General features: G+C 51.8%; 1 protein-coding gene across 5 annotated transcripts in view; it reads right to left on the bottom strand.

Moving 5' to 3' along the window:
* The window catches only part of LOC139379645 (periphilin-1-like), a 48,507-nt gene that overhangs the window by 5,501 nt on the left and 20,560 nt on the right, over positions 1-22,446 (bottom strand). For all 5 annotated transcript variants that reach the window (XM_071122456.1, XM_071122457.1, XM_071122458.1 and 2 more), the window contains exons 7-9: positions 17,550-17,683; positions 14,153-14,214; positions 7,326-7,457 (exon numbers count right to left, since the gene is read on the bottom strand). In XM_071122456.1, the coding sequence (XP_070978557.1) occupies positions 7,326-7,457; positions 14,153-14,214; positions 17,550-17,683 (328 nt within the window). The remainder of the gene's footprint in view (positions 1-7,325; positions 7,458-14,152; positions 14,215-17,549; positions 17,684-22,446) is intronic.

Raw genomic sequence — 22,446 nt, 5'->3', positions numbered from 1 at the left:
TCTCTCCTACTGGCTCCTGTCCTGTGTGGACAGTGAGGTGAACTACCACTAATCTTCTCTCTCCTACTGGCTCCTGTCCTGTGTGGACAGTGAGGTGAACTATCACTAATCTTCTCTCTCCTACTGGCTCCTGTCCTGTGTGAACAGTGAGGTGAACTATCACTAATCTTCTCTCTCCTACTGGCTCCTGTCCTGTGTGAACAGTGAGGTGAACTATCACTAATCTTCTCTCTCCTACTGGCTCCTGTCCTGTGTGGACAGTGAGGTGAACTATCACTAATCTTCTCTCTCCTACTGGCTCCTGTCCTGTGTGAACAGTGAGGTGAACTATCACTAATCTTCTCTCTCCTACTGGCTCCTGTCCTGTGTGAACAGTGAGGTGAACTACCATTAATCTTCTCTTTGTGGGTTCAAATGCCTTCGCTTTCATTTTTCTAGATGTAGATCTTTTACTGCTCTAGTGATGTAAGTATTGTTTGGATAACCTTATTTACTGTTTATTGTGGTTTGATTTGTATTTTATTTGTTTCACTCGATGTGATGTGCACCGCAACCCGGAAGAAGAATTATCACAGCAAAGTAGATGTTTGTTTATGGGACAATCTCATAAGGGACGGGTTACCAACTGGCGATTTGACACGAAAATAAAATGGCATTCATTCATTCACTAACGCTCATTAGACCAAGCAGAAAGTCATCAGGACACAAGGTTGAGTTTAGGTCAAATATAGATTTAGTCCAATTTAAACTAGATTATTAATTATCTGGATTCTAGGGCTCGATAAGGCCAGGCCGATACAGGAAGCTAACAGGCCTGGGGGAGTGAGTGGGTGCGTGCTGGAGTTGAAGACGAACCACAGCTGAGTTTGGCTGGGCAGGAATGTGAAGGTTGGGGTGGGGGGGTCAGATGAGGACATCTAAGCCAGGTTACAGTCAGGATGCATCCCAAATGGCACCCTATCCAGTGCACTACTTTAGACCAAGACCCATAGGGCCAAGTAGGGAACAGGGTGCCATTTGGGACACATCCTCAGTCCTCCACCCAACCCAACCCCATTAACAGTTGCTACTGTACTGCTAGGCATTTTTCACTTCCTGGCTATTTTTAGCCAATCACAATGTTGCTGGTTGTGGACTAGAGCCAGGCTCTGTAAGGAAGGCAGAGGCCATGATAATGACATCGCATGAAACCTCTAATGGCTATGACATTTTTAATTTTATTTTACCTTTATTTAACTAGGATAGTCAGTTAAGAACAAATTCTTATTTTCAATGACGGCCTAGGAACAGTGGGTTGCCTGTTCAGGGGCAGAATGACAGATTTGTACTTTGTCAGCTCGGGGATTTGAACTTCCGGTTACTAGTCCAACACTAACCACTAGGCTATCCTGCCGCCCGATATCATATGTATGTTAGTCAAGAGCCCTACCCATTCACACACGTACATATATGACTGTGATAATCAGTACTGCATTGTGTTAAGGCTGTATTGTTAGTTCTATAGTAACTGAGATGGTCAGGCAACATAGTGACTGTATTTCCAACCTCAACTCCCTAGTTACCATGACCGGTTCAGATTCATAGGTAGGCTACACTGAAAGTGTACGGAATTAAGTTGTTAATAACAGGAGGAGCCAATCAGTCCAAAGCAGGAAGTGCCATGTTCCAACTCCTAACAACGCATTTCATAGAGCACGCTGTACTTTCACATACTTCCTGTGTGACCCTTGAACCCATTACCCAAACAGGGAGGAAGTTGCTCTTGACCACTGGAGGTGTGGGTGGCTGTGGGTTTGGGTCCTGTTGTTGAGCCTATTGCTTTGAGCATGGAGTCGGCGACTGGTAGGAGTGCAGGGTCTGATCTCTGGGCTGTGGATCAGAGAGATACTGCATACCGGAAAGACAGGGAGGGGATCCAGCCGGGACACGGAGACAGGGGCCACAGCCCCGCTCTGATTAGAGCCTGGGGGCTGAGGAGGAGGAGGAGAGGCCACACAGTGTGGCTCTGGAGCTTAAAGGGTTGCTAATGAATCAAAACATGCTCCCAGCTTTCCAGGTTATGAGGGGTATGGTCGACCTCAAAGCAGTGTCCCAAATGGCTCCCTGGTAGTGCACTTTAAAGGGAATAGGGCCCTAGTCTGGTGCCACATTCCAGACGATGATGAATAGGCCCTATAGAAGCTGGATGCCAGCCATGCCTTTCTGCCTTTTAACCAGTCCATGGAAGTGAGCTAAGCTGGTAGCTCTGCCAAAGTCAACGCCATTCATATGCCTCATCTTCCTCCTCCTCTACAGTGAGAAGGCCATGGAGGTGGAATTTAGTCCAATTTCACTTTGCTACACAAACACAGTAGGCTATATGGGACGACAGGTGATATGTAAAAAGGGTAGAGGGAGCCAGTGTAAGTGTACAATGGAAGAGATGGCTAGACCAGATTGTGGAAGGAAAATAAACATCTCGCTCTGTGTGTGTGTGTGTGTGTGTGTGTGTGTGTGTGGTTGGCATCTGCTTGACACTTGTTGGGCGGCTAACCATTACTGCAGTGGAGAGTCCCACTTCACAGACCTTTCTAATGTGAAATAAGGAGGTTGTTTCTTGAAAGGCTTCCATGCTGGGTCACTTAACTATGCATGATCTGAGGACCTAAACACACACTTCAATCACTTGATGTGGAAAGAGCAGCAAGGTGAAACCTCAGAGGAAATCAACAGATGTTGTTGAAGGAGGCCCAGTGCGCTCAGGGATAGTTTCTCTGAAGCAATGCTTCTTTATGCAGATAGAAACAGGTTTGAACACTTGGCTTTGAAGTACTGGTTTGGGATGTGTCTTTGGTGTTATCTGACAGCTTAGGCCAGCACATCACATACCTCCTATGCTTCAAACACACAAAAATTAGCTTTCTATTGAAATCTCACTGTCTATCTCACTCTCAGTTTGCAATGAGGACAAGACATACTACGCTTCAATAAGCAACGCCACACAAAGATATTGCTTTCAACATAAAATTGTATTATTAATTTAATGCTAGATGTGTTCCCCGACTAGACCTAGAGGAGAGCTGACCAGATGTGTTCCCCGACTAGACCTAGAGGAGAGCTGACCAGATGTGTTCAGACAAGACCTAGAGGAGAGCTGACCAGATGTGTTCCCCGACTAGACCTAGAGGAGAGCTGACCAGATGTGTTCAGACAAGACCTAGAGGAGAGCTGACCAGATGTGTTCCCCCTACTAGACCTAGAGGAGAGCTGACCAGATGTGTTCCCATACTAGACCTAGAGGAGAGCTGACCAGATGTGTTCAGACAAGACCTAGAGGAGAGCTGACCAGATGTGTTCACCGACTAGACCTAGAAGAGAGCTGACCAGATGTGTTCTGACTAGACCTAGAGGAGAGCTGACCAGATGTGTTCAGACAAGACCTAGAGGAGAGCTGACCAGATGTGTTCCCTGACTAGACCTAGAGGAGAGCTGACCAGATGTGTTCAGACAAGACCTAGAGGAGAGCTGACCAGATGTGTTCCCCCTACTAGACCTAGAGGAGAGCTGACCAGATGTGTTCCCCGACTAGACCTAGAGGAGAGCTGACCAGATGTGTTCACCGACTAGACCTAGAGGAGAGCTGACCAGATGTGTTCTCTGACTAGACCTAGAGGAGAGCTGACCAGATGTGTTCCCTGACTAGACCTAGAGGAGAGCTGACCAGATGTGTTCTGACTAGACCTAGAGGAGAGCTGACCAGATGTGTTCTGACTAGACCTAGAGGAGAGCTGACCAGATGTGTTCAGACAAGACCTAGAGGAGAGCTGACCAGATGTGTTCCCTGACTAGACCTAGAGGAGAGCTGACCAGATGTGTTCACCGACTAGACCTAGAGGAGAGCTGACCAGATGTGTTCCCTGACTAGACCTAGAGGAGAGCTGACCAGATGTGTTCTGACTAGACCTAGAGGAGAGCTGACCAGATGTGTTCCCCGACTAGACCTAGAGGAGAGCTGACCAGATGTGTTCACCGACTAGACCTAGAGGAGAGCTGACCAGATGTGTTCTCTGACTAGACCTAGAGGAGAGCTGACCAGATGTGTTCCCTGACTAGACCTAGAGGAGAGCTGACCAGATGTGTTCTGACTAGACCTAGAGGAGAGCTGACCAGATGTGTTCTGACTAGACCTAGAGGAGAGCTGACCAGATGTGTTCAGACAAGACCTAGAGGAGAGCTGACCAGATGTGTTCCCTGACTAGACCTAGAGGAGAGCTGACCAGATGTGTTCACCGACTAGACCTAGAGGAGAGCTGACCAGATGTGTTCCCTGACTAGACCTAGAGGAGAGCTGACCAGATGTGTTCTGACTAGACCTAGAGGAGAGCTGACCAGATGTGTTCTGACTAGACCTAGAGGAGAGCTGACCAGATGTGTTCCCTGACTAGACCTAGAGGAGAGCTGACCAGATGTGTTCACCGACTAGACCTAGAGGAGAGCTGACCAGATGTGTTCTCTGACTAGACCTAGAGGAGAGCTGACCAGATGTGTTCCCTGACTAGACCTAGAGGAGAGCTGACCAGATGTGTTCTGACTAGACCTAGAGGAGAGCTGACCAGATGTGTCCCCCTACTAGACCTAGAGGAGAGCTGACCAGATGTGTCCCCCTACTAGACCTAGAGGAGAGCTGACCAGATGTGTTCCCCGACTAGACCTAAAGGAGAGCTGACCAGATGTGTTCCCCGACTAGACCTAGAGGAGAGCTGACCAGATGTGTTCCCCGACTAGACCTAGAGGAGAGCTGACCAGATGTGTTCCCTGACTAGACCTAGAGGAGAGCTGACCAGATGTGTTCTGACTAGACCTAGAGGAGAGCTGACCAGATGTGTCCCCCTACTAGACCTAGAGGAGAGCTGACCAGATGTGTTCTGACTAGACCTAGAGGAGAGCTGACCAGATGTGTTCTGACTAGACCTAGAGGAGAGCTGACCAGATGTGTTCTCCGACTAGACCTAGAGGAGAGCTGACCAGATGTGTTCCCCGACTAGACCTAGAGGAGAGCTATGTTTAACGACAGGATCCTTACTATGGCCCCTCAAACATGCTTTTTTTCCTCTGAGGGAAGAGGACATCAAATGGCTGTTGTAAGGGTCATGCTCTGAGGTGCAGCTCTACAGAAGGGCTCTGTGTGTGTTAGGTCTCTACCCCAGGAGGACACTCAGATTTAATGAACTCAGTAGAATAGCACAGATGCCCTTAATTAGCTCACTGGGAGCATAGGACAACACATACACACACATGGGGCGGCAGGTAGCCTAGTGGGGAGAGTATTGGGCCACTAACCGAAAGATTGCTAGATTGAATCCCAAAGTTGACAAGGTGAACAACGGCCAGTAACTGTTACTAGACCGTCATTGTAAATAATAATTTGTTCTTAACTGACTTGTCTGGTTAAATAAATAAATAAATAAATAAAATAAAAACATACGCCTCAGGTGCTTTCTATCCCTTCTAGACTGGGTGGTGGTGGTATGTTAACCTGGGTAGCACTAGACTGGGTGGTGGTGGTATGTTAACCTGGGTAGCACTAGACTGGGTGGTGGTGGTATGTTAACCTGGGTAGCACTAGACTGGGTGGTGGTGGTATGTTAACCTGGGTAGCACTAGACTGGGTGGTGGTGGTATGTTAACCTGGGTAGCACTAGACTGGGTGGTGGTGGTATGTTAACCTGGGTAGCACTAGGCTGGGTGGTGGAGGTATGTTAACCTGGGTAGCACTAGGCTGGGTGGTGGAGGGATGTTAACCTGGGTAGCACTAGACTGGGTGGTGGTGGTATGTTAACCTGGGTAGCACTAGACTGGGTGGTGGTGGTATGTTAACCTGGGTAGCACTAGACTGGGTGGTGGTGGTATGTTAACCTGGGTAGCACTAGACTGGGTGGTGGTGGTATGTTAACCTGGGTAGCACTAGGCTGGGTGGTGGAGGTATGTTAACCTGGGTAGCACTAGGCTGGGTGGTGGAGGGATGTTAACCTGGGTAGCACTAGGCTGGGTGGTGGAGGGATGTTAACCTGGGTAGAACTAGGCTGGGTGGTGGTGGTATGTTAACCTGGGTAGCACTAGGCTGGGTGGTGGAGGGATGTTAACCTGGGTAGAACTAGGCTGGGTGGTGGTGGTATGTTAACCTGGGTAGAACTAGGCTGGGTGGTGGTGGTATGTTAACCTGGGTAGAACTAGGCTGGGTGGTGGTGGTATGTTAACCTGGGTAGCACTAGGCTGGGTGGTGGTGGTATGTTAACCTGGGTAGAACTAGGCTGGGTGGTGGTGGTATGTTAACCTGGGTAGCACTAGGCTGGGTGGTAGTGGTATGTTAACCTGGGTAGCACTAGGCTGGGTGGTGGAGGGATGTTAACCTGGGTAGCACTAGGCTGGGTGGTGGTGGTATGTTAACCTGGGTAGAACTAGGCTGGGTGGTGGTGGTATGTTAACCTGGGTAGCACTAGGCTGGGTGGTGGAGGGATGTTAACCTGGGTAGCACTAGGCTGGGTGGTGGAGGGATGTTAACCTGGGTAGAACTAGGCTGGGTGGTGGTGGTATGTTAACCTGGGTAGCACTAGGCTGGGTGGTGGTGGTATGTTAACCTGGGTAGAACTAGGCTGGGTGGTGGAGGGATGTTAACCTGGGTAGCACTAGGCTGGGTGGTGGAGGGATGTTAACCTGGGTAGCACTAGGCTGGGTGGTGGTGCTATGTTAACCTGGGTAGCACTAGGCTGGGTGGTGGAGGGATGTTAACCTGGGTAGCACTAGACTGGGTGGTGGTGGTATATTAACCTGGGTAGAACTAGGCTGGGTGGGGGTGGTATATAAACCTGGGTAGTACTAGACTGGGTGGTGGTGGTATATTAACCTGGGTAGAACTAGGCTGGGTGGGGGTGGTATATTAACCTGGGTAGAACTAGGCTGGGTGGGGGTGGTATATTAACCTGGGTAGAACTAGGCCAGGTGGGGGTGGTATATTAACCTGGGTAGAACTAGGCCAGGTGGGGGTGGTATATAAACCTGGTATGTATGGGCATCTGGCTGTTTGCAGTAATACACTGATAAGAAACCATGACTCGGCCCAGGAGTTTCTCCTGCTTCAGATGACAGGATAAGGAAAAACTCCAGGCCCGAATTCCACTTTTCCAGACCACATGGCCTGACTGTTTAATGTGACGTCTCTGTGTCATTATACATATGATAAAACACCTGAAGTGTGTATGTGGGCTCACCACGCCAGAGACATGGCTGTGTTGGGCTGAAGTGTGTATGTGGGCTCACCACGCCACAGACATGGCTGTGTTGGGTACCTGCTCTATTTCCCGGGCCTTGGCTCCGATGGCCTGCGCTCGGCGCTCCTGGAAGTCATCCTGGGTCTTGGGGGTCTCATCGATGGGGGGCAAGCCCTCCTCACGGTCCCACTCTAGGACATGAGCCTCCTCCTGGGGAGAGAGACAGAGAGAGATGGTGTCCTGGGTCGCTCCGCTGGCTGGAAGAAGGATTTCTGAAAACCGATTCATCCCAAGCTTTTATATTCATTTATTTCATTATTATTCAAGTGTCTATTTTAAGTGATCAATTTAAGACAAAAAAAATGTAACTTTTGTAAGCATAAAGTCCTTCTACATTGTCCACTCCGCTATCAATGCCAGTGAATCGATATGGGTGATCCCCTCAAACAGTGTGGTCATGTCCAGAGAGTCCAAACACACACAGTGCTCTGGTCAGCATCGAAGTGGAGCGTTCCCTACTTTTAGGGCTCAGCTAGACTCTGCATATGTGCATCATGGGAAAAGTTCAAATAAACCCCAAAACAAAATGAGATGTTAACATTGCATTAAGTACAGTGATCAAATCACACAGCAGAGCTCCAATTAACCCTCTTTAGTAGAGAGAAATCAGCCAGCCAACAGCATTATCCCTCCCCCCACTGGGTATAACAGTCTGGCCCCCCAGCGCTGGCCCCCCATGTGTCAGAGACTAAGACAGGGAGAAACCAGGAGAAAACGAGGCCAACTTAGATCATTGCTTCTATACTGCTGGATCTCTCTCTCTACTCCTCTCCGTCTCCCTCTCTCTCTACCCCTCTCTCTACCCCTCTCTCTACCCCTCTCTCTACCCCTCTCCCTACCCCTCTCTCTACCCCTCTCCGCCTCTCTCTCTCTCTCTACGCCTCTCTCTCTCTCTACGCCTCTCTCTCTCTCTACCCCTCTCTCTCTCTACCCCTCTCTCTCTCTACCCCTCTCTCTCTCTACCCCTCTCCGTCTCTCACTCTCTCTACCCCTCTCCGTCTCTCACTCTCTCTACCCCTCTCCGTCTCCCTCTCTCTCTACCCCTCTCTCTCTCTACCCCTCTCCGTCTCTCACTCTCTCTACGTCTCTCACTCTCTCTACCCCTCTCCGTCTCTCACTCTCTCTACCCCTCTCCGTCTCCCTCTCTCTCTACCCCTCTCTCTCTCTACCCCTCTCCGTCTCTCACTCTCTCTACGTCTCTCACTCTCTCTACCCCTCTCCGTCTCTCACTCTCTACCCCTCTCCCTCTCTCTCTACCCCTCTCCCTCTCTCACTCTCTCTCTACCCCTCTCCCTCTCTCACTCTCTCTCTACCCCTCTCCCTCTCTCACTCTCTCTCTACCCCTCTCCCTCTCACTCTCTCTCTACCCCTCTCCCTCTCTCACTCTCTCTCTACCCCTCTCCCTCTCTCACTCTCTCTCTACCCCTCTCCCTCTCTCACTCTCTCTCTACCCCTCTCCCTCTCTCTGTCTCTCTCCCCCTCTGTCTCTCTCCCCCTCTGTCTCTCTCCCCCTCTGTCTCTCTCCCTACCCCTCTCTCTACCCCTCTCCGCCTCTCTCTCTCTCTACCCCTCTCTCTCTCTACCCCTCTCTCTCTACCCCTCTCTCTCTCTACCCCTCTCCGTCTCTCACTCTCTCTACCCCTCTCCGTCTCCCTCTCTCTCTACCCCTCTCTCTCTACCCCTCTCCGTCTCTCACTCTCTCTACGTCTCTCACTCTCTCTACCCCTCTCCGTCTCTCACTCTCTACCCCTCTCCCTCTCTCACTCTCTCTCTACCCCTCTCCCTCTCTCACTCTCTCTCTACCCCTCTCCCTCTCTCACTCTCTCTCTACCCCTCTCCCTCTCTCTCTCTCTCTCTACCCCTCTCCCTCTCTCACTCTCTCTCTACCCCTCTCCCTCTCTCACTCTCTCTCTACCCCTCTCCCTCTGTCTCTCTCCCCCTCTGTCTCTCTCCCCCTCTGTCTCTCTCCCCCTCTGTCTCTCTCCCCCTCTGTCTCTCTCCCCCTCTCAGTCTCTCTCCCCCTCTCAGTCTCTCTCCCCCTCTGTCTCTCTCCCCCTCTCAGTCTCTCTCCCCCTCTCAGTCTCTCTCCCCCTCTCAATCACTCTACCCCTCTGTCTCTCTACCCCTCTCCCTCTGGTTCTCTCCATCTCTCTCTCTACCCCTCTCCGTCTCTCGCTCTCTCTACCCCTCTCCCTCTGCATCGCTCAGTCCTCATTTCGTATTGTCCTTTAAGGGGCTAGCTAGGGGACTGGGGATGCAGAGAGCTGGCTATGCTTGATTAAACATTCTGGAGAGAGGAAGCAAGTTAGAGAGTCAAGTCGCATTAGTGACCCTAAGTCATTCAAAAACAAGACAAATATATGAAAACGGGCATCACAGAGCCAAGCGTGTAGGGGGAGGGGGGGGGCATCACAGAGCCAAGCGTGTAGGGGGAGGGGGCGGGGGCATCACAGAGCCAAGCGTGTAGGGGGAGGGGGGGGGCATCACAGAGCCAAGCGTGTAGGGGGAGGGGGGGGCATCACAGAGCCAAGCGTGTAGGGGGAGGGGGGGGGGCATCACAGAGCCAAGTGTGTAGGGGGAGGGGGGAGGGGGGGCATCACAGAGCCAAGCGTGTAGGGGGAGGGGGGGGGCATCACAGAGCCAAGCGTGTAGGGGGAGGGGGGAGGGGGCATCACAGAGCCAAGTGTGTAGGGGGAGGGGGGAGGGGGGGCATCACAGAGCCAAGCGTGTAGGGGGAGGGGGGGGCATCACAGAGCCAAGCGTGTAGGGGGAGGGGGGGGCATCACAGAGCCAAGCGTGTAGGGGGAGGGGGGAGGGGGCATCACAGAGCCAAGTGTGTAGGGGGAGGGGGGGAGGGGGGGCATCACAGAGCCAAGCGTGTAGGGGGAGGGGGCGGGGGCATCACAGAGGCAAGCGTGTAGGGGGAGGGGGCGGGGGCATCACAGAGGCAAGCGTGTAGGGGGAGGGGGGGGGCATCACAGAGCCAAGCGTGTAGGGGGAGGGGGGGGGCATCACAGAGCCAAGCGTGTAGGGGGAGGGGGGGGGGGGCATCACAGAGCCAAGCGTGTAGGGGGAGGGGGGGGGGGCATCACAGAGCCAAGCGTGTAGGGGGAGGGGGGGGGCATCACAGAGCCAAGCGTGTAGGGGGAGGGGGGAGGGGGCATCACAGAGCCAAGTGTGTAGGGGGAGGGGGGAGGGGGGGCATCACAGAGCCAAGCGTGTAGGGGGAGGGGGCGGGGGCATCACAGAGGCAAGCGTGTAGGGGGAGGGGGCGGGGGCATCACAGAGGCAAGCGTGTAGGGGGAGGGGGCGGGGGCATCACAGAGGCAAGCGTGTAGGGGGAGGGGGCGGGGGCATCACAGAGCCAAGCGTGTAGGGGGAGGGGGGGGGGCATCACAGAGCCAAGCGTGTAGGGGGAGGGGGGGGGGCATCACAGAGGCAAGCGTGTAGGGGGAGGGGGCGGGGGCATCACAGAGGCAAGCGTGTAGGGGGAGGGGGCGGGGGCATCACAGAGCCAAGCGTGTAGGGGGAGGGGGGGGGCATCACAGAGCCAAGCGTGTAGGGGGAGGGGGGGGCATCACAGAGCCAAGCGTGTAGGGGGAGGGGGGGGGGCATCACAGAGCCAAGCGTGTAGGGGGAGGGGGGGGCATCACAGAGCCAAGCGTGTAGGGGGAGGGGGGGGGCATCACAGAGCCAAGCGTGTAGGGGGAGGGGGGGGCATCACAGAGCCAAGCGTGTAGGGGGAGGGGGGGGCATCACAGAGCCAAGCGTGTAGGGGGAGGGGGCAGGGGCATCACAGAGCCAAGCGTGTAGGGGGAGGGGGGGGGCATCACAGAGGCAAGCGTGTAGGGGGAGGGGGCATCACAGAGCCAAGCGTGTAGGGGGAGGGGGCGGGGGCATCACAGAGCCAAGCGTGTAGGGGGAGGGGGCGGGGGCATCACAGAGGCAAGCGTGTAGGGGGAGGGGGCGGGGGCATCACAGAGCCAAGCGTGTAGGGGGAGGGGGAGGGGGCATCACAGAGCCAAGCGTGTAGGGGGAGGGGGCATCACAGAGCCAAGCGTGTAGGGGGAGGGGGCGGGGGCATCACAGAGCCAAGCGTGTAGGGGGAGGGGGCATCACAGAGCCAAGCGTGTAGGGGGAGGGGGCATCACAGAGCCAAGCGTGTAGGGGGAGGGGGCATCACAGAGCCAAGCGTGTAGGGGGAGGGGGCGGGGGCATCACAGAGCCAAGCGTGTAGGGGGAGGGGGCATCACAGAGCCAAGCGTGTAGGGGGAGGGGGCGGGGGCATCACAGAGCCAAGCGTGTAGGGGGAGGGGGAGGGGGCATCACAGAGCCAAGCGTGTAGGGGGAGGGGGCATCACAGAGCCAAGCGTGTAGGGGGAGGGGGCGGGGGCATCACAGAGCCAAGCGTGTAGGGGGAGGGGGCGGGGGCATCACAGAGCCAAGCGTGTAGGGGGAGGGGGCGGGGGCATCACAGAGCCAAGCGTGTAGGGGGAGGGGGCGGGGGCATCACAGAGCCAAGCGTGTAGGGGGAGGGGGCGGGCGGGGGCATCACAGAGCCAAGCGTGTAGGGGGAGGGGGGGATCACAGAGCCAAGCGTGTAGGGGGAGGGGGGGGGGCATCACAGAGCCAAGCGTGTAGGGGGAGGGGGGGGGCGGGGGCATCACAGAGCCAAGCGTGTAGGGGGAGGGGGGGGGCGGGGGCATCACAGAGCCAAGCGTGTAGGGGGAGGGGGGGATCACAGAGCCAAGCGTGTAGGGGGAGGGGGGGGGGCATCACAGAGCCAAGCGTGTAGAGGGAGGGGGGGGCATCACAGGGCCAAGCGTGTAGGGGGAGGGGGGCATCACAGAAGCAAGCGTGTAGGGGGAGGGGGGGGGGGGCATCACAGAGCCAAGCGTGTAGGGGGAGGGGGGGGGGCATCACAGAGCCAAGCGTGTAGGGGGAGGGCATCACAGAGCCAAGCGTGTAGGGGGAGGGCATCACAGAGCCAAGCGTGTAGGGGGAGGGGGGGGGGGGGCATCACAGAGCCAAGTGTGTAGGGGGAGGGGGGGGGCATCACAGAGCCAAGCGTGTAGGGGGAGGGGGGCATCACAGAGCCAAGCGTGTAGGGGGAGGGGGGCAATCACAGAGCCAAACGTGTAGGGGGAGGGGGGCAATCACAGAGCCAAACGTGTAGGGGAGGGGGTAACCAGGAAGAGAGAGAGTGGGGCTCTAAAAAATATCTGATGTGATTGGCCAAAACACCAATTAGTGGGAAAAATATCAGAATTGGTCTGCCTGTATAAGCACAGTCAGGCTCTCTTTCTCTCCCAGTCCCACTTCAATGTCTAGCCTTTTAAGAACACATCATGAACACACCCTAAACATCCCAGATCTGTGTAAGCCTGAGCAGGTACCCAGGGAGACATGGTGCCTGTGTGCGTCTGTGTTCTCCTAAGGATAACTCCCAAAAGCAAGAGTGTTTGTTGAACCTACACGCTCTCCCAATAAAATGAGTTGACTCATGGCAGAGCTCTTTGATCTTGGCTAAGGTTCTGGGTTCTAAACCAGGGAGAGAGTGGAGGAGGGGAACACACCGCCCGCCTGCCTGTCGTGACCAGATCAAACAGAGGGTTGGAGGGGTGGAGGAGGTCGCGGCGGGGCTCTCACTAAAAAAAAATACTTCCATCACAGAGGGTTTATTGGTGCACGCACACACACACACACACACACACGATCTCCAAGGGAGGTACCGGTGCGCCTTCCGATCTCTCGGAGGATAAAGTTTCAGAAAGTGTCTGGCTAGGTTCAAACGGTTGTCTAAATGTCAGCCCAAATCAAAAGGATGATTCTACCCAGAGTATACAGAAAATATTTACCAACACAACTGGCATCAGATGATTCACAGCACTTTAACACTTCTAAGATGTTCCAGAATACTTTGTAAAGAGGTTTGTTTGTTAGAGATGATATGATGAAACAGAGATAATGTAGCGTCACTAGCGTGCCAGGCAGCTGTGCGTATTCAGTACAGTGGAGCATCAGGCAGCTGTGTGTATTCAGTACGGTGGAGCATCAGGCAGCTCTGTGTATTCAGTACGGTGGAGCATCAGGCAGCTCTGTGTATTCAGTACGGTGGAGCATCAGGCAGCTGTGTGTATTCAGTACGGTGGAGCATCAGGCAGCTCTGTGTATTCAGTAACGTGGAGCATCAGGCAGCTGTGTGTGTTCAATACGGTGGAGCATCAGGCAGCTGTGCGTATTCAGTACGGTGGAGCATCAGGCAGCTGTGCGTATTCAGTACGGTGGAGCATCAGGCAGCTGTGTGTATTCAGTACAGTGGAGCACCAGGCAGCTCTGTGTATTCAGTACTGTGGAGCATCAGGCAGCTCTGTGTATTCAGTACAGTGGAGCATCAGGCAGCTCTGTGTATTCAGTACTGTGGAGCATCAGGCAGCTCTGTGTATTCAGTACGATGGAGCATCAGGCAGCTGTGTGTATTCAGTACAGTGGAGCATCAGGCAGCTGTGTGTATTCAGTACGGTGGAGCATCAGGCAGCTCTGTGTATTCAGTAAGGTGGAGCACCAGGCAGCAAGCCAGTCAGCCAGCCAGCCAGCCAGTCTCTCTCTCCTCACAGTTTTTAAATAGCAATAAGGCACCTCCGCGTTGCGTCGTGCGTATGAACAGCCCTTAGCCGCGGTATATTGGCCATATACCACACCCCCTTGGGCCTTATTGCTTAAATAAATCACACACTGACATGAATTAAAGCATGAACAGCTAACTATAGTGGTGACTCTTCCTTTTTGTCCAGCCCCCTCCCCCCTGTTTTTAATGTGTAAAACACTTCGTCAGCAGGACTCACCTTAGTGGACGCTATGCTCTGAGGTGACCCGTCCTGAGAATGACCAGGGGGCCTGTCTTTGTCTGGAGAGGGAGAGAGAAAGAACACAGAGTCTGAGGGATGAAGGAGGAGGGATTCATTCAGAACAACACCTCGAGCCAGTACAATGAAAAAGACCACTCAGTGTATAGTGTGATCTTATTGGGGGAAATAAAGGTGTCTGACATGTTCTGACACCGCCAGGTAGGTTCCTGTGGAGGGGGGGGGGGGATACACCACACCGCCAGACAGTCTCCACCCGACACAGCGCCAGACAGTCTCCACCCGACACAGCGCCAGACAGTCTCCACCCGACACAGCGCCAGACAGTCTCCACCCGACACAGCGCCAGACAGTCTCCACCCGACACAGCGCCAGACAGTCTCCACCCGACACAGCGCCAGACAGTCTCCACCCGACACAGCGCCAGACAGTCTCCACCCGACACAGCGCCAGACAGTCTCCACCCGACACAGCGCCAGACAGTCTCCACCCGACACAGCGCCAGACAGTCTCCACCCGACACAGCGCCAGACAGTCTCCACCCGACACACCGCCAGACAGTCTCCACCCGACACACCGCCAGACAGTCTCCATCCGACACACCGCCAGACAGTCTCCATCCACCATTGCATTGGATCTTTGTCCAGCTCCTGTTATTATTTGGGATGTGTTTAAACCTCTGTAGTCCTCTCCAGCCAGGCTTGTCCCCTCCTATCCCCTCTGCACTGATCAGATCCTGTGGATGGTTGCATAATAAGCCTGCATTAGGAGACACCCTGCAGGCTAGTCAGACTGAATTGCATGCTCTCATTCGTCAGTTGGCACTCTCCTCTTTCCGTCTCTCGCTCTCTCTGACCTGTGTTGCCAGAGGCTTGATGCCCAAGCAGCATCGATGCCCAGTGGGCACCACCGCGGGTGCCATGGTCAATTACCCATTAGGTCCATGTCTGTGTTCTTCAAACACCATGCTCAGACACTCCCAGGAGAAATTCAAATGAGGTGCTGGTTCCATATTTAATTAAGAGGGCCCCTTCTCCCTGCACCACATACCATTATTCAGATAGACTGCTGAACTCAACTCTGATGGACGATACGTTCTGAATGACATCTCTAGTGGAGAGATGTGTGACTGTGTCAAATCCCTTGGCCGACTTTGTGGGTTGAACAGAATTCATTTCCATGTTATCAAAAACACTCCATAACTGAATGTGAAAGTGGGATTGAGAAAGACCAGAGAGAGAGAACCTGTGGGTGGAGGATATTAGCTTGGTCTTGCCCCTGGAAAAGGGTTGACAGAGCCAACATGGTGGGCAGTAACATCCATCTCCCACACTAACATGTCGACCCACACAGCAGTTATATCCATTAGAGAGAGTCGACACCCTACTCCTTCCTCCATGTCTCTACACACACAAGCTGACAGCGTTTTTATGATCCATAACAAAGTGGCAGAGAGAGCGTGAAGACGGCAGGCCAGCCGACCAATTAGCCACGCTCTCTCTCAGGTTACCTCAGCCGAAACAGACCCAGCAGTATAAAGACCTTCACGGAAAACTCTCTCTCAGGTTACCTCAGCTGAAACAGACCCAGCAGTATAAAGACCCTCACAGAAACCTCTCCCGCAGGTTACCTCAGCTGAAACAGACCCAGCAGTATAAAGACCTTCACAGAAACCTCTCCTGCAGGTTACCTCAGCTGAAACAGACCCAGCAGTATAAAGACCTTCACAGAAACCTCTCCCTCAGGTTACCTCAGCTGAAACAGACCCAGCAGTATAAAGACCCTCACGGAAAACTCTCTCAGGTTACCTCAGCTGAAACAGACCCAGCAGTATAAAGACCTTCACAGAAACCTCTCCCTCAGGTTACCTCAGCTGAAACAGACCCAGCAGTATAAAGACCTTCACAGAAACCTCTCCCTCAGGTTACCTCAGCTGAAACAGACCCAGCAGTATAAAGACCTCCACAGAAACCTCTCCCGCAGGTTACCTCAGCTGAAACAGACCCAGCAGTATAAAGACCTTCACAGAAACCTCTCCCTCAGGTTACCTCAGCTGAAACAGACCCAGCAGTATAAAGACCTTCACAGAAACCTCTCCCTCAGGTTACCTCAGCTGAAACAGACCCAGCAGTATAAAGACCTTCACAGAAACCTCTCCCTCAGGTTACCTCAGCTGAAAAAGACCCAGCAGGACAAAGACCTTCACAGAAAACGTCAAACCTAGATCTCTTTTTTATGGGCGGAGCTGGACGTAGGATGGGAACGTTGGTTCACTGTTAAACCTCATTCTATATCTCAATTCAACGTTGAGGTTCAACCTTTTGGGAGTTGGTGTTTGACCACGGAGCTAAAGAGCCATTTCTCCATACTTCGTCCTTGGTTAGATCGATAGTGTGTCATTAAAAACACAGGACAGAAGTCTTATGATGAAACAACTGTAATCCAGCATTGATTCGGCAGACACATTTCTGTTCATGATATTAGCTACAGAAACGGTTCATTCTCTAGACTAAAACACACACTATAGTCTCTAGAAGCCATCCTAGTTTCCTCTGTTCCCTGTACTTACCAGACATCCCGCTCTGACAAAACTCCTCACACCCTGAGACCATGGAGAAGAGAACATGGACGTCACTGAGACTATAATCACACAGGCCGCCAGCCGGCTGGGAACGGCTCATGTCGACTAATGAGCTACTATAGACCATCATTATGGCTGTTAGAACCAATACACGGATGAGGAGGAGCAGAATCAACATGCTGAGCTTTCTTTCAGCGGAAGAGACAATCACACCTATGACTGATTCACACTATAGGGGCGACCCAAACTGGACGCTGCTGGCTCCAGAATGTCCTTTCCAGCTCGGTTCCAGAGACTAATGTGGATGTGAAACCGAGCCGTCCCAGTTGGACCCTAGATTGTGAATCAGGTAGCACCGTATGGAGTGTAAAGAGAGTTAGTTGTCCATGCTCCACACTGCATGCTACTATGGAGTAGTGGACTCCTAAAGCTGGGCCTGTAACACAGCACAGGGCACCACTGACCCATGGGTACTTGTCCACGGGCATGTTTGGGGAACAGACACCCACCCCAGGGCTGCTCAGCCACAGGGGTACCAGAGAGCGCTTCAGGATAGTCCACACCTAAAAGCACGCCATGACATCATCAGATGGGGACGACAAGATTAAACTACAGAGGCTGAGGATTCCCCCCTGGTTCCAATAATGTAGTGGGGTCAAAATGTCAATTCACAGGGCTATCATCTGTCTATTGGACAAGTTCAGATGGAATCCCAGCTCTTCATAAGCTGCTGAACTAAATGCAACCCAAGAGGAACATGATTGGTGGGGAGTGAGTGGTGGGGGAGGTACTTACTTTTCTGCTGGGCGGGGTGGGGGAGACCCTTGGCTCTGTCAGGAGAGTAGCTCTTGCTACTGACAGTGGAGCCGGACCGGCTGTGGGGGGAGGGGGGGACGTCTGCTCTCAGGGGAGGCAAGGGGCCTTTCCTTCTGTGGGTGTGAGAGACAAGGGGGATTTTAGTCACCTGTCGATGCTCTTAGAGTGACATATAATCGGTACATTCAACTAAAGATGGTAAAGGGTCAAATAACAGAAGACAAGACAGAAGATACACAGAGAGAGAGAGATCAGCATCTTCACATATCTAGAGTCTGAGTGGAACCGATGTATCAAGTCTGACACCAACAGGCTCCAGAACAGCTTCTATCCCCATGCCATGACCGATACATAGCTAACTAACACAGTCTCGAGTCTTCTTGGGTATGACACTACAAGCTTGGCACACCTGTATTTGAAGGTTATCCAAGATCGCATAGCAGTTCAGACGTCTTTTGTCCTCGTCTTGTCGTGTCCTGTATATATATATATTTACAACTTTTTTCACATACATTTTATTTTTATTTTCCATCAACTCATCTTCTAAACACTCTCCTGCAACCAGCCTCACCAATTTATATTTATAAAAAAGTATTATTTACCTCAGATCTGCAATCCTTCAGGAAGCTAGCCAGAAACTCCAGGAGGCTGGCCAGAAACTAGCCAGAAGCTAGCCAGGAGCTAGCCCAGAAGCTAATCAGAAGCTAACCACGGTTTGTGGTCATCGGCTGTCCTTTAGCTCGAAAATCTATCGAAAATCTATCGCCAGTTTTGTACGGCGCAGCGCGGCTCGGAACGGAACATACCGGACCAATTTTTCTCTCCATGTCCCTGGATTTCAACTGCTCTCTGGACATTCATACCTGGATCTCACAGCTAGCTAGCTGCTATCCGTGTGACAGTCGGCTTTCGTCGATTCCGGAGCAAACATCGATTGTTCCGGTGCTAGCCAGCTCCGTCAATCACTCCTGAGTTCCATCATTCACTCCTGGGCTGCAGTCACCTATCCGGACCCGTTTCACTGCCTACGCGGAGCCCCACCGGGCCTTCACAACCGGACTGCCGACGTTATCTACCTGAAGGAGATCCGGCTGGCTCCTCTGTCGCGACGTTACCTGAACGCCCATCTGCGGCCCGCTAACCGTTAGCTGTCTTTCCGGCTGCTATCTGAATAGACAATCGGACAATTTATTTATTTTAATTATTATGTTTTCTTCTCGGGCCTCTATAACTATATCTATTGTTCTTATTTTTGTTGTTGTTGTGTGATTTGGATTAATCCCCTACACCACACGGAACCCCACTAATCTACTGACCGAACGCAAGAGGTGGCTAACAACAGACTCCATCCTATGCTAGCTTGCTACCGGTTGGCTTGGCTAGCTGTCTAAATCGCCGTGACCCTAAACCAACCTCTCCACTCACTGGACCCTTTTGATCACTCGACTAAGCATGCCTCTCCTTAATGTCAATATGTCTTGTCCATTGCTGTTCTGGTTAGTGTTTATTGGCTTATTTCACTGTAGAGCCTCTAGTCCTGCTCACTATACCTTATCCAACCTATTAGTTCCACCACCCACACATGCAATGACATCTCCTGGTTTCAATGATGTTTCTAGAGACAATATCTCTCTCTTCATCACTCAATACCTAGGTTTACCTCCACTGTATTCACATCCTACCTTACCTTTGTCTGTACATTATACCTTGATGCTATTTTATCGCCCCCAGAAACCTCCTTTTACTCTCTGTTCCAGACGTTCTAGACGACCAATTCTTATTGCTTTTAGTCGCACCCTTATTCTACTCCTCCTATGTTCCTCTGGCGATGTAGAGGTGAATCCAGGCCCTGCAGTGCCTAGCTCCACTCCTATTCCCCAGGCGCTCTCTTTTGACGACTTCTGTAACCGTAATAGCCTTGGTTTCATGCATGTTAACATTAGAAGCCTCCTCCCTAAGTTTGTTCTATTCACTGCTTTAGCACACTCTGCCAACCCGGATGTTCTAGCTGTGTCTGAATCCTGGCTTAGGAAGACCACCAAAAATTCAGACATTTTAATTCCAAACTACAACATTTTCAGACAAGATAGAACTGCCAAAGGGGGCGGTGTTGCAATCTACTGCAAAGATAGCCTGCAGAGTTCTGTCCTACTATCCAGGTCTGTACCCAAACAATTTGAACTTCTACTTTTAAAAATCCACCTCTCTAAAAACAAGTCTCTCACCGTTGCCGCCTGCTATAGACCACCCTCTGCCCCCAGCTGTGCTCTGGACACCATATGTGAACTGATTGCCCCCCATCTATCTTCAGAGCTCGTGCTGCTAGGCGACCTAAACTGGAACATGCTTAACACCCAAGCCATCCTACAATCTAAACTTGATGCCCTCAATCTCACACAAATTATCAATGAACCTACCAGGTACCTCCCCAAAGCCTTAAACACGGGCACCCTCATAGATATCATCCTAACCAACTTCCCCTCTAAATACACCTCTGCTGTCTTCAACCAAGATCTCAGCGATCACTGCCTCATTGCCTGCATCCGTAATGGGTCAGCGGTCAAACGACCTCCTCTCATCACTGTAAAACGCTCCCTGAAACACTTCAGCGAGCAGGCCTTTCTAATCGACCTGGCCGGGGTATCCTGGAAGGATATTGACCTCATCCCGTCAGTAGAGGATGCCTGGATATTTTTTTAAAATGCCTTCCTAACCATCTTAAATAAACATGCCCCATTCAAGAAATGTAGAACCAGGAACAGATATAGCCCTTGGTTCTCCCCAGACCTGACTGCCCTTAATCAACACAAAAACGTCCTATGGCGTTCTGCATTAGCATCGAACAGCCCCCGTGATATGCAGCTGTTCAGGGAAGCTAGAAACCATTATACACAGGCAGTTAGAAAAGCCAAGGCTAGCTTTTTCAAGCAGAAATTTGCTTCTTGCAACACTAACTCAAAAAAGTTCTGGGACACTGTAAAGTCCATGGAGAATAAGAACACCTCCTCCCAGCTGCCCACTGCACTGAAGATAGGAAACACTGTCACCACTGATAAATCCACCATAATTGAAAATTTCAATAAGCATTTTTCTACTGCTGGCCATGCTTTCCACCTGGCTACTCCTACCCCTGTCAACAGCACTGCACCCCCAACAGCAACTCGCCCAAGCCTTCCCCATTTCTCCTTCTCCCAAATCCATTCAGCTGATGTTCTGAAAGAGCTGCAAAATCTGGACCCCTACAAATCAGCCGGGCTAGACAATCTGGACCCTTTCTTTCTAAAATTATCTGCCGAAATTGTTGCCACCCCTATTACTAGCCTGTTCAACCTCTCTTTCGTGTCGTCTGAGATTCCCAAAGATTGGAAAGCAGCTGCGGTCATCCCCCTCTTCAAAGGGGGGGACACTCTTGACCCAAACTGCTACAGACCTATATCTATCCTACCATGCCTTTCTAAGGTCTTCGAAAGCCAAGTCAACAAACAGATTACCGACCATTTTGAATCTCACCATACCTTCTCTGCTATGCAATCTGGTTTCAGAGCTGGTCATGGGTGCACCTCAGCCACGCTCAAGGTCCTAAACGATATCTTAACCGCCATCGATAAGAAACATTACTGTGCAGCCGTATTCATTGATCTGGCCAAGGCTTTCGACTCTGTCAATCACCACATCCTCATCGGCAGACTCAACAGCCTTGGTTTCTCAAATGATTGCCTCGCCTGGTTCACCAACTACTTCTCTGATAGAGTTCAGTGTGTCAAATCTGAGGGTCTGTTGTCCGGACCTCTGGCAGTCTCTATGAGGGTGCCACAGGGTTCAATTCTTGGACCGACTCTCTTCTCTGTATACATCAATGAGGTCGCTCTTGCTGCTGGTGAGTCTCTGATCCACCTCTACGCAGACGACACCATTCTGTATACTTCCGGCCCTTCTTTGGACACTGTGTTAACAACCCTCCAGGCAAGCTTCAATGCCATACAACTCTCCTTCCGTGGCCTCCAATTGCTCTTAAATACAAGTAAAACTAAATGCATGCTCTTCAACCAATCACTACCTGCACCTACCCGCCTGTCCAACATCACTACTCTGGACGGCTCTGACTTAGAATACGTGGACAACTACAAATACTTAGGTGTCTGGTTAGACTGTAAACTCTCCTTCCAGACCCATATCAAACATCTCCAATCCAAAGTTAAATCTAGAATTGGCTTCCTATTTCGCAACAAAGCATCCTTCACTCATGCTGCCAAACATACCCTTGTAAAACTGACCATCCTACCAATCCTCGACTTTGGCGATGTAATTTACAAAATAGCCTCCAATACCCTACTCAACAAACTGGATGCAGTCTATCACAGTGCAATCCGTTTTGTCACCAAAGCCCCATATACTACCCACCATTGCGACCTGTACGCTCTCGTTGGCTGGCCCTCGCTTCATACTCGTCGCCAAACCCACTGGCTCCATGTCATCTACAAGACCCTGCTAGGTAAAGTCCCCCCTTATCTCAGCTCGCTGGTCACCATAGCATCTCCCACCTGTAGCACACGCTCCAGCAGGTATATCTCTCTAGTCACCCCCAAAACCAATTCTTTCTTTGGCCGTCTCTCTTTCCAGTTCTCTGCTGCCAATGACTGGAACGAACTACAAAAATCTCTGAAACTGGAAACACTTATCTCCCTCACTAGCTTTAAGCACCAACTGTCAGAGCAGCTCACAGATTACTGCACCTGTACATAGCCCACCTATAATTTAGCCCTATCAACTACCTCTTTCCCAACTGTATTTAATTTATTTATTTATTTTGCTCCTTTGCACCCCATTATTTTTATTTCTACTTTGCACATTCTTCCATTGCAAAACTACCATTCCA

The sequence above is a fragment of the Oncorhynchus clarkii genome, chromosome 21, assembly GCF_045791955.1.
Source record: "Oncorhynchus clarkii lewisi isolate Uvic-CL-2024 chromosome 21, UVic_Ocla_1.0, whole genome shotgun sequence".
In the NCBI taxonomy this organism is placed as follows: Eukaryota; Metazoa; Chordata; class Actinopteri; order Salmoniformes; family Salmonidae; genus Oncorhynchus; species Oncorhynchus clarkii.
This window is presented reverse-complemented; position numbering and strand designations above follow the sequence as displayed.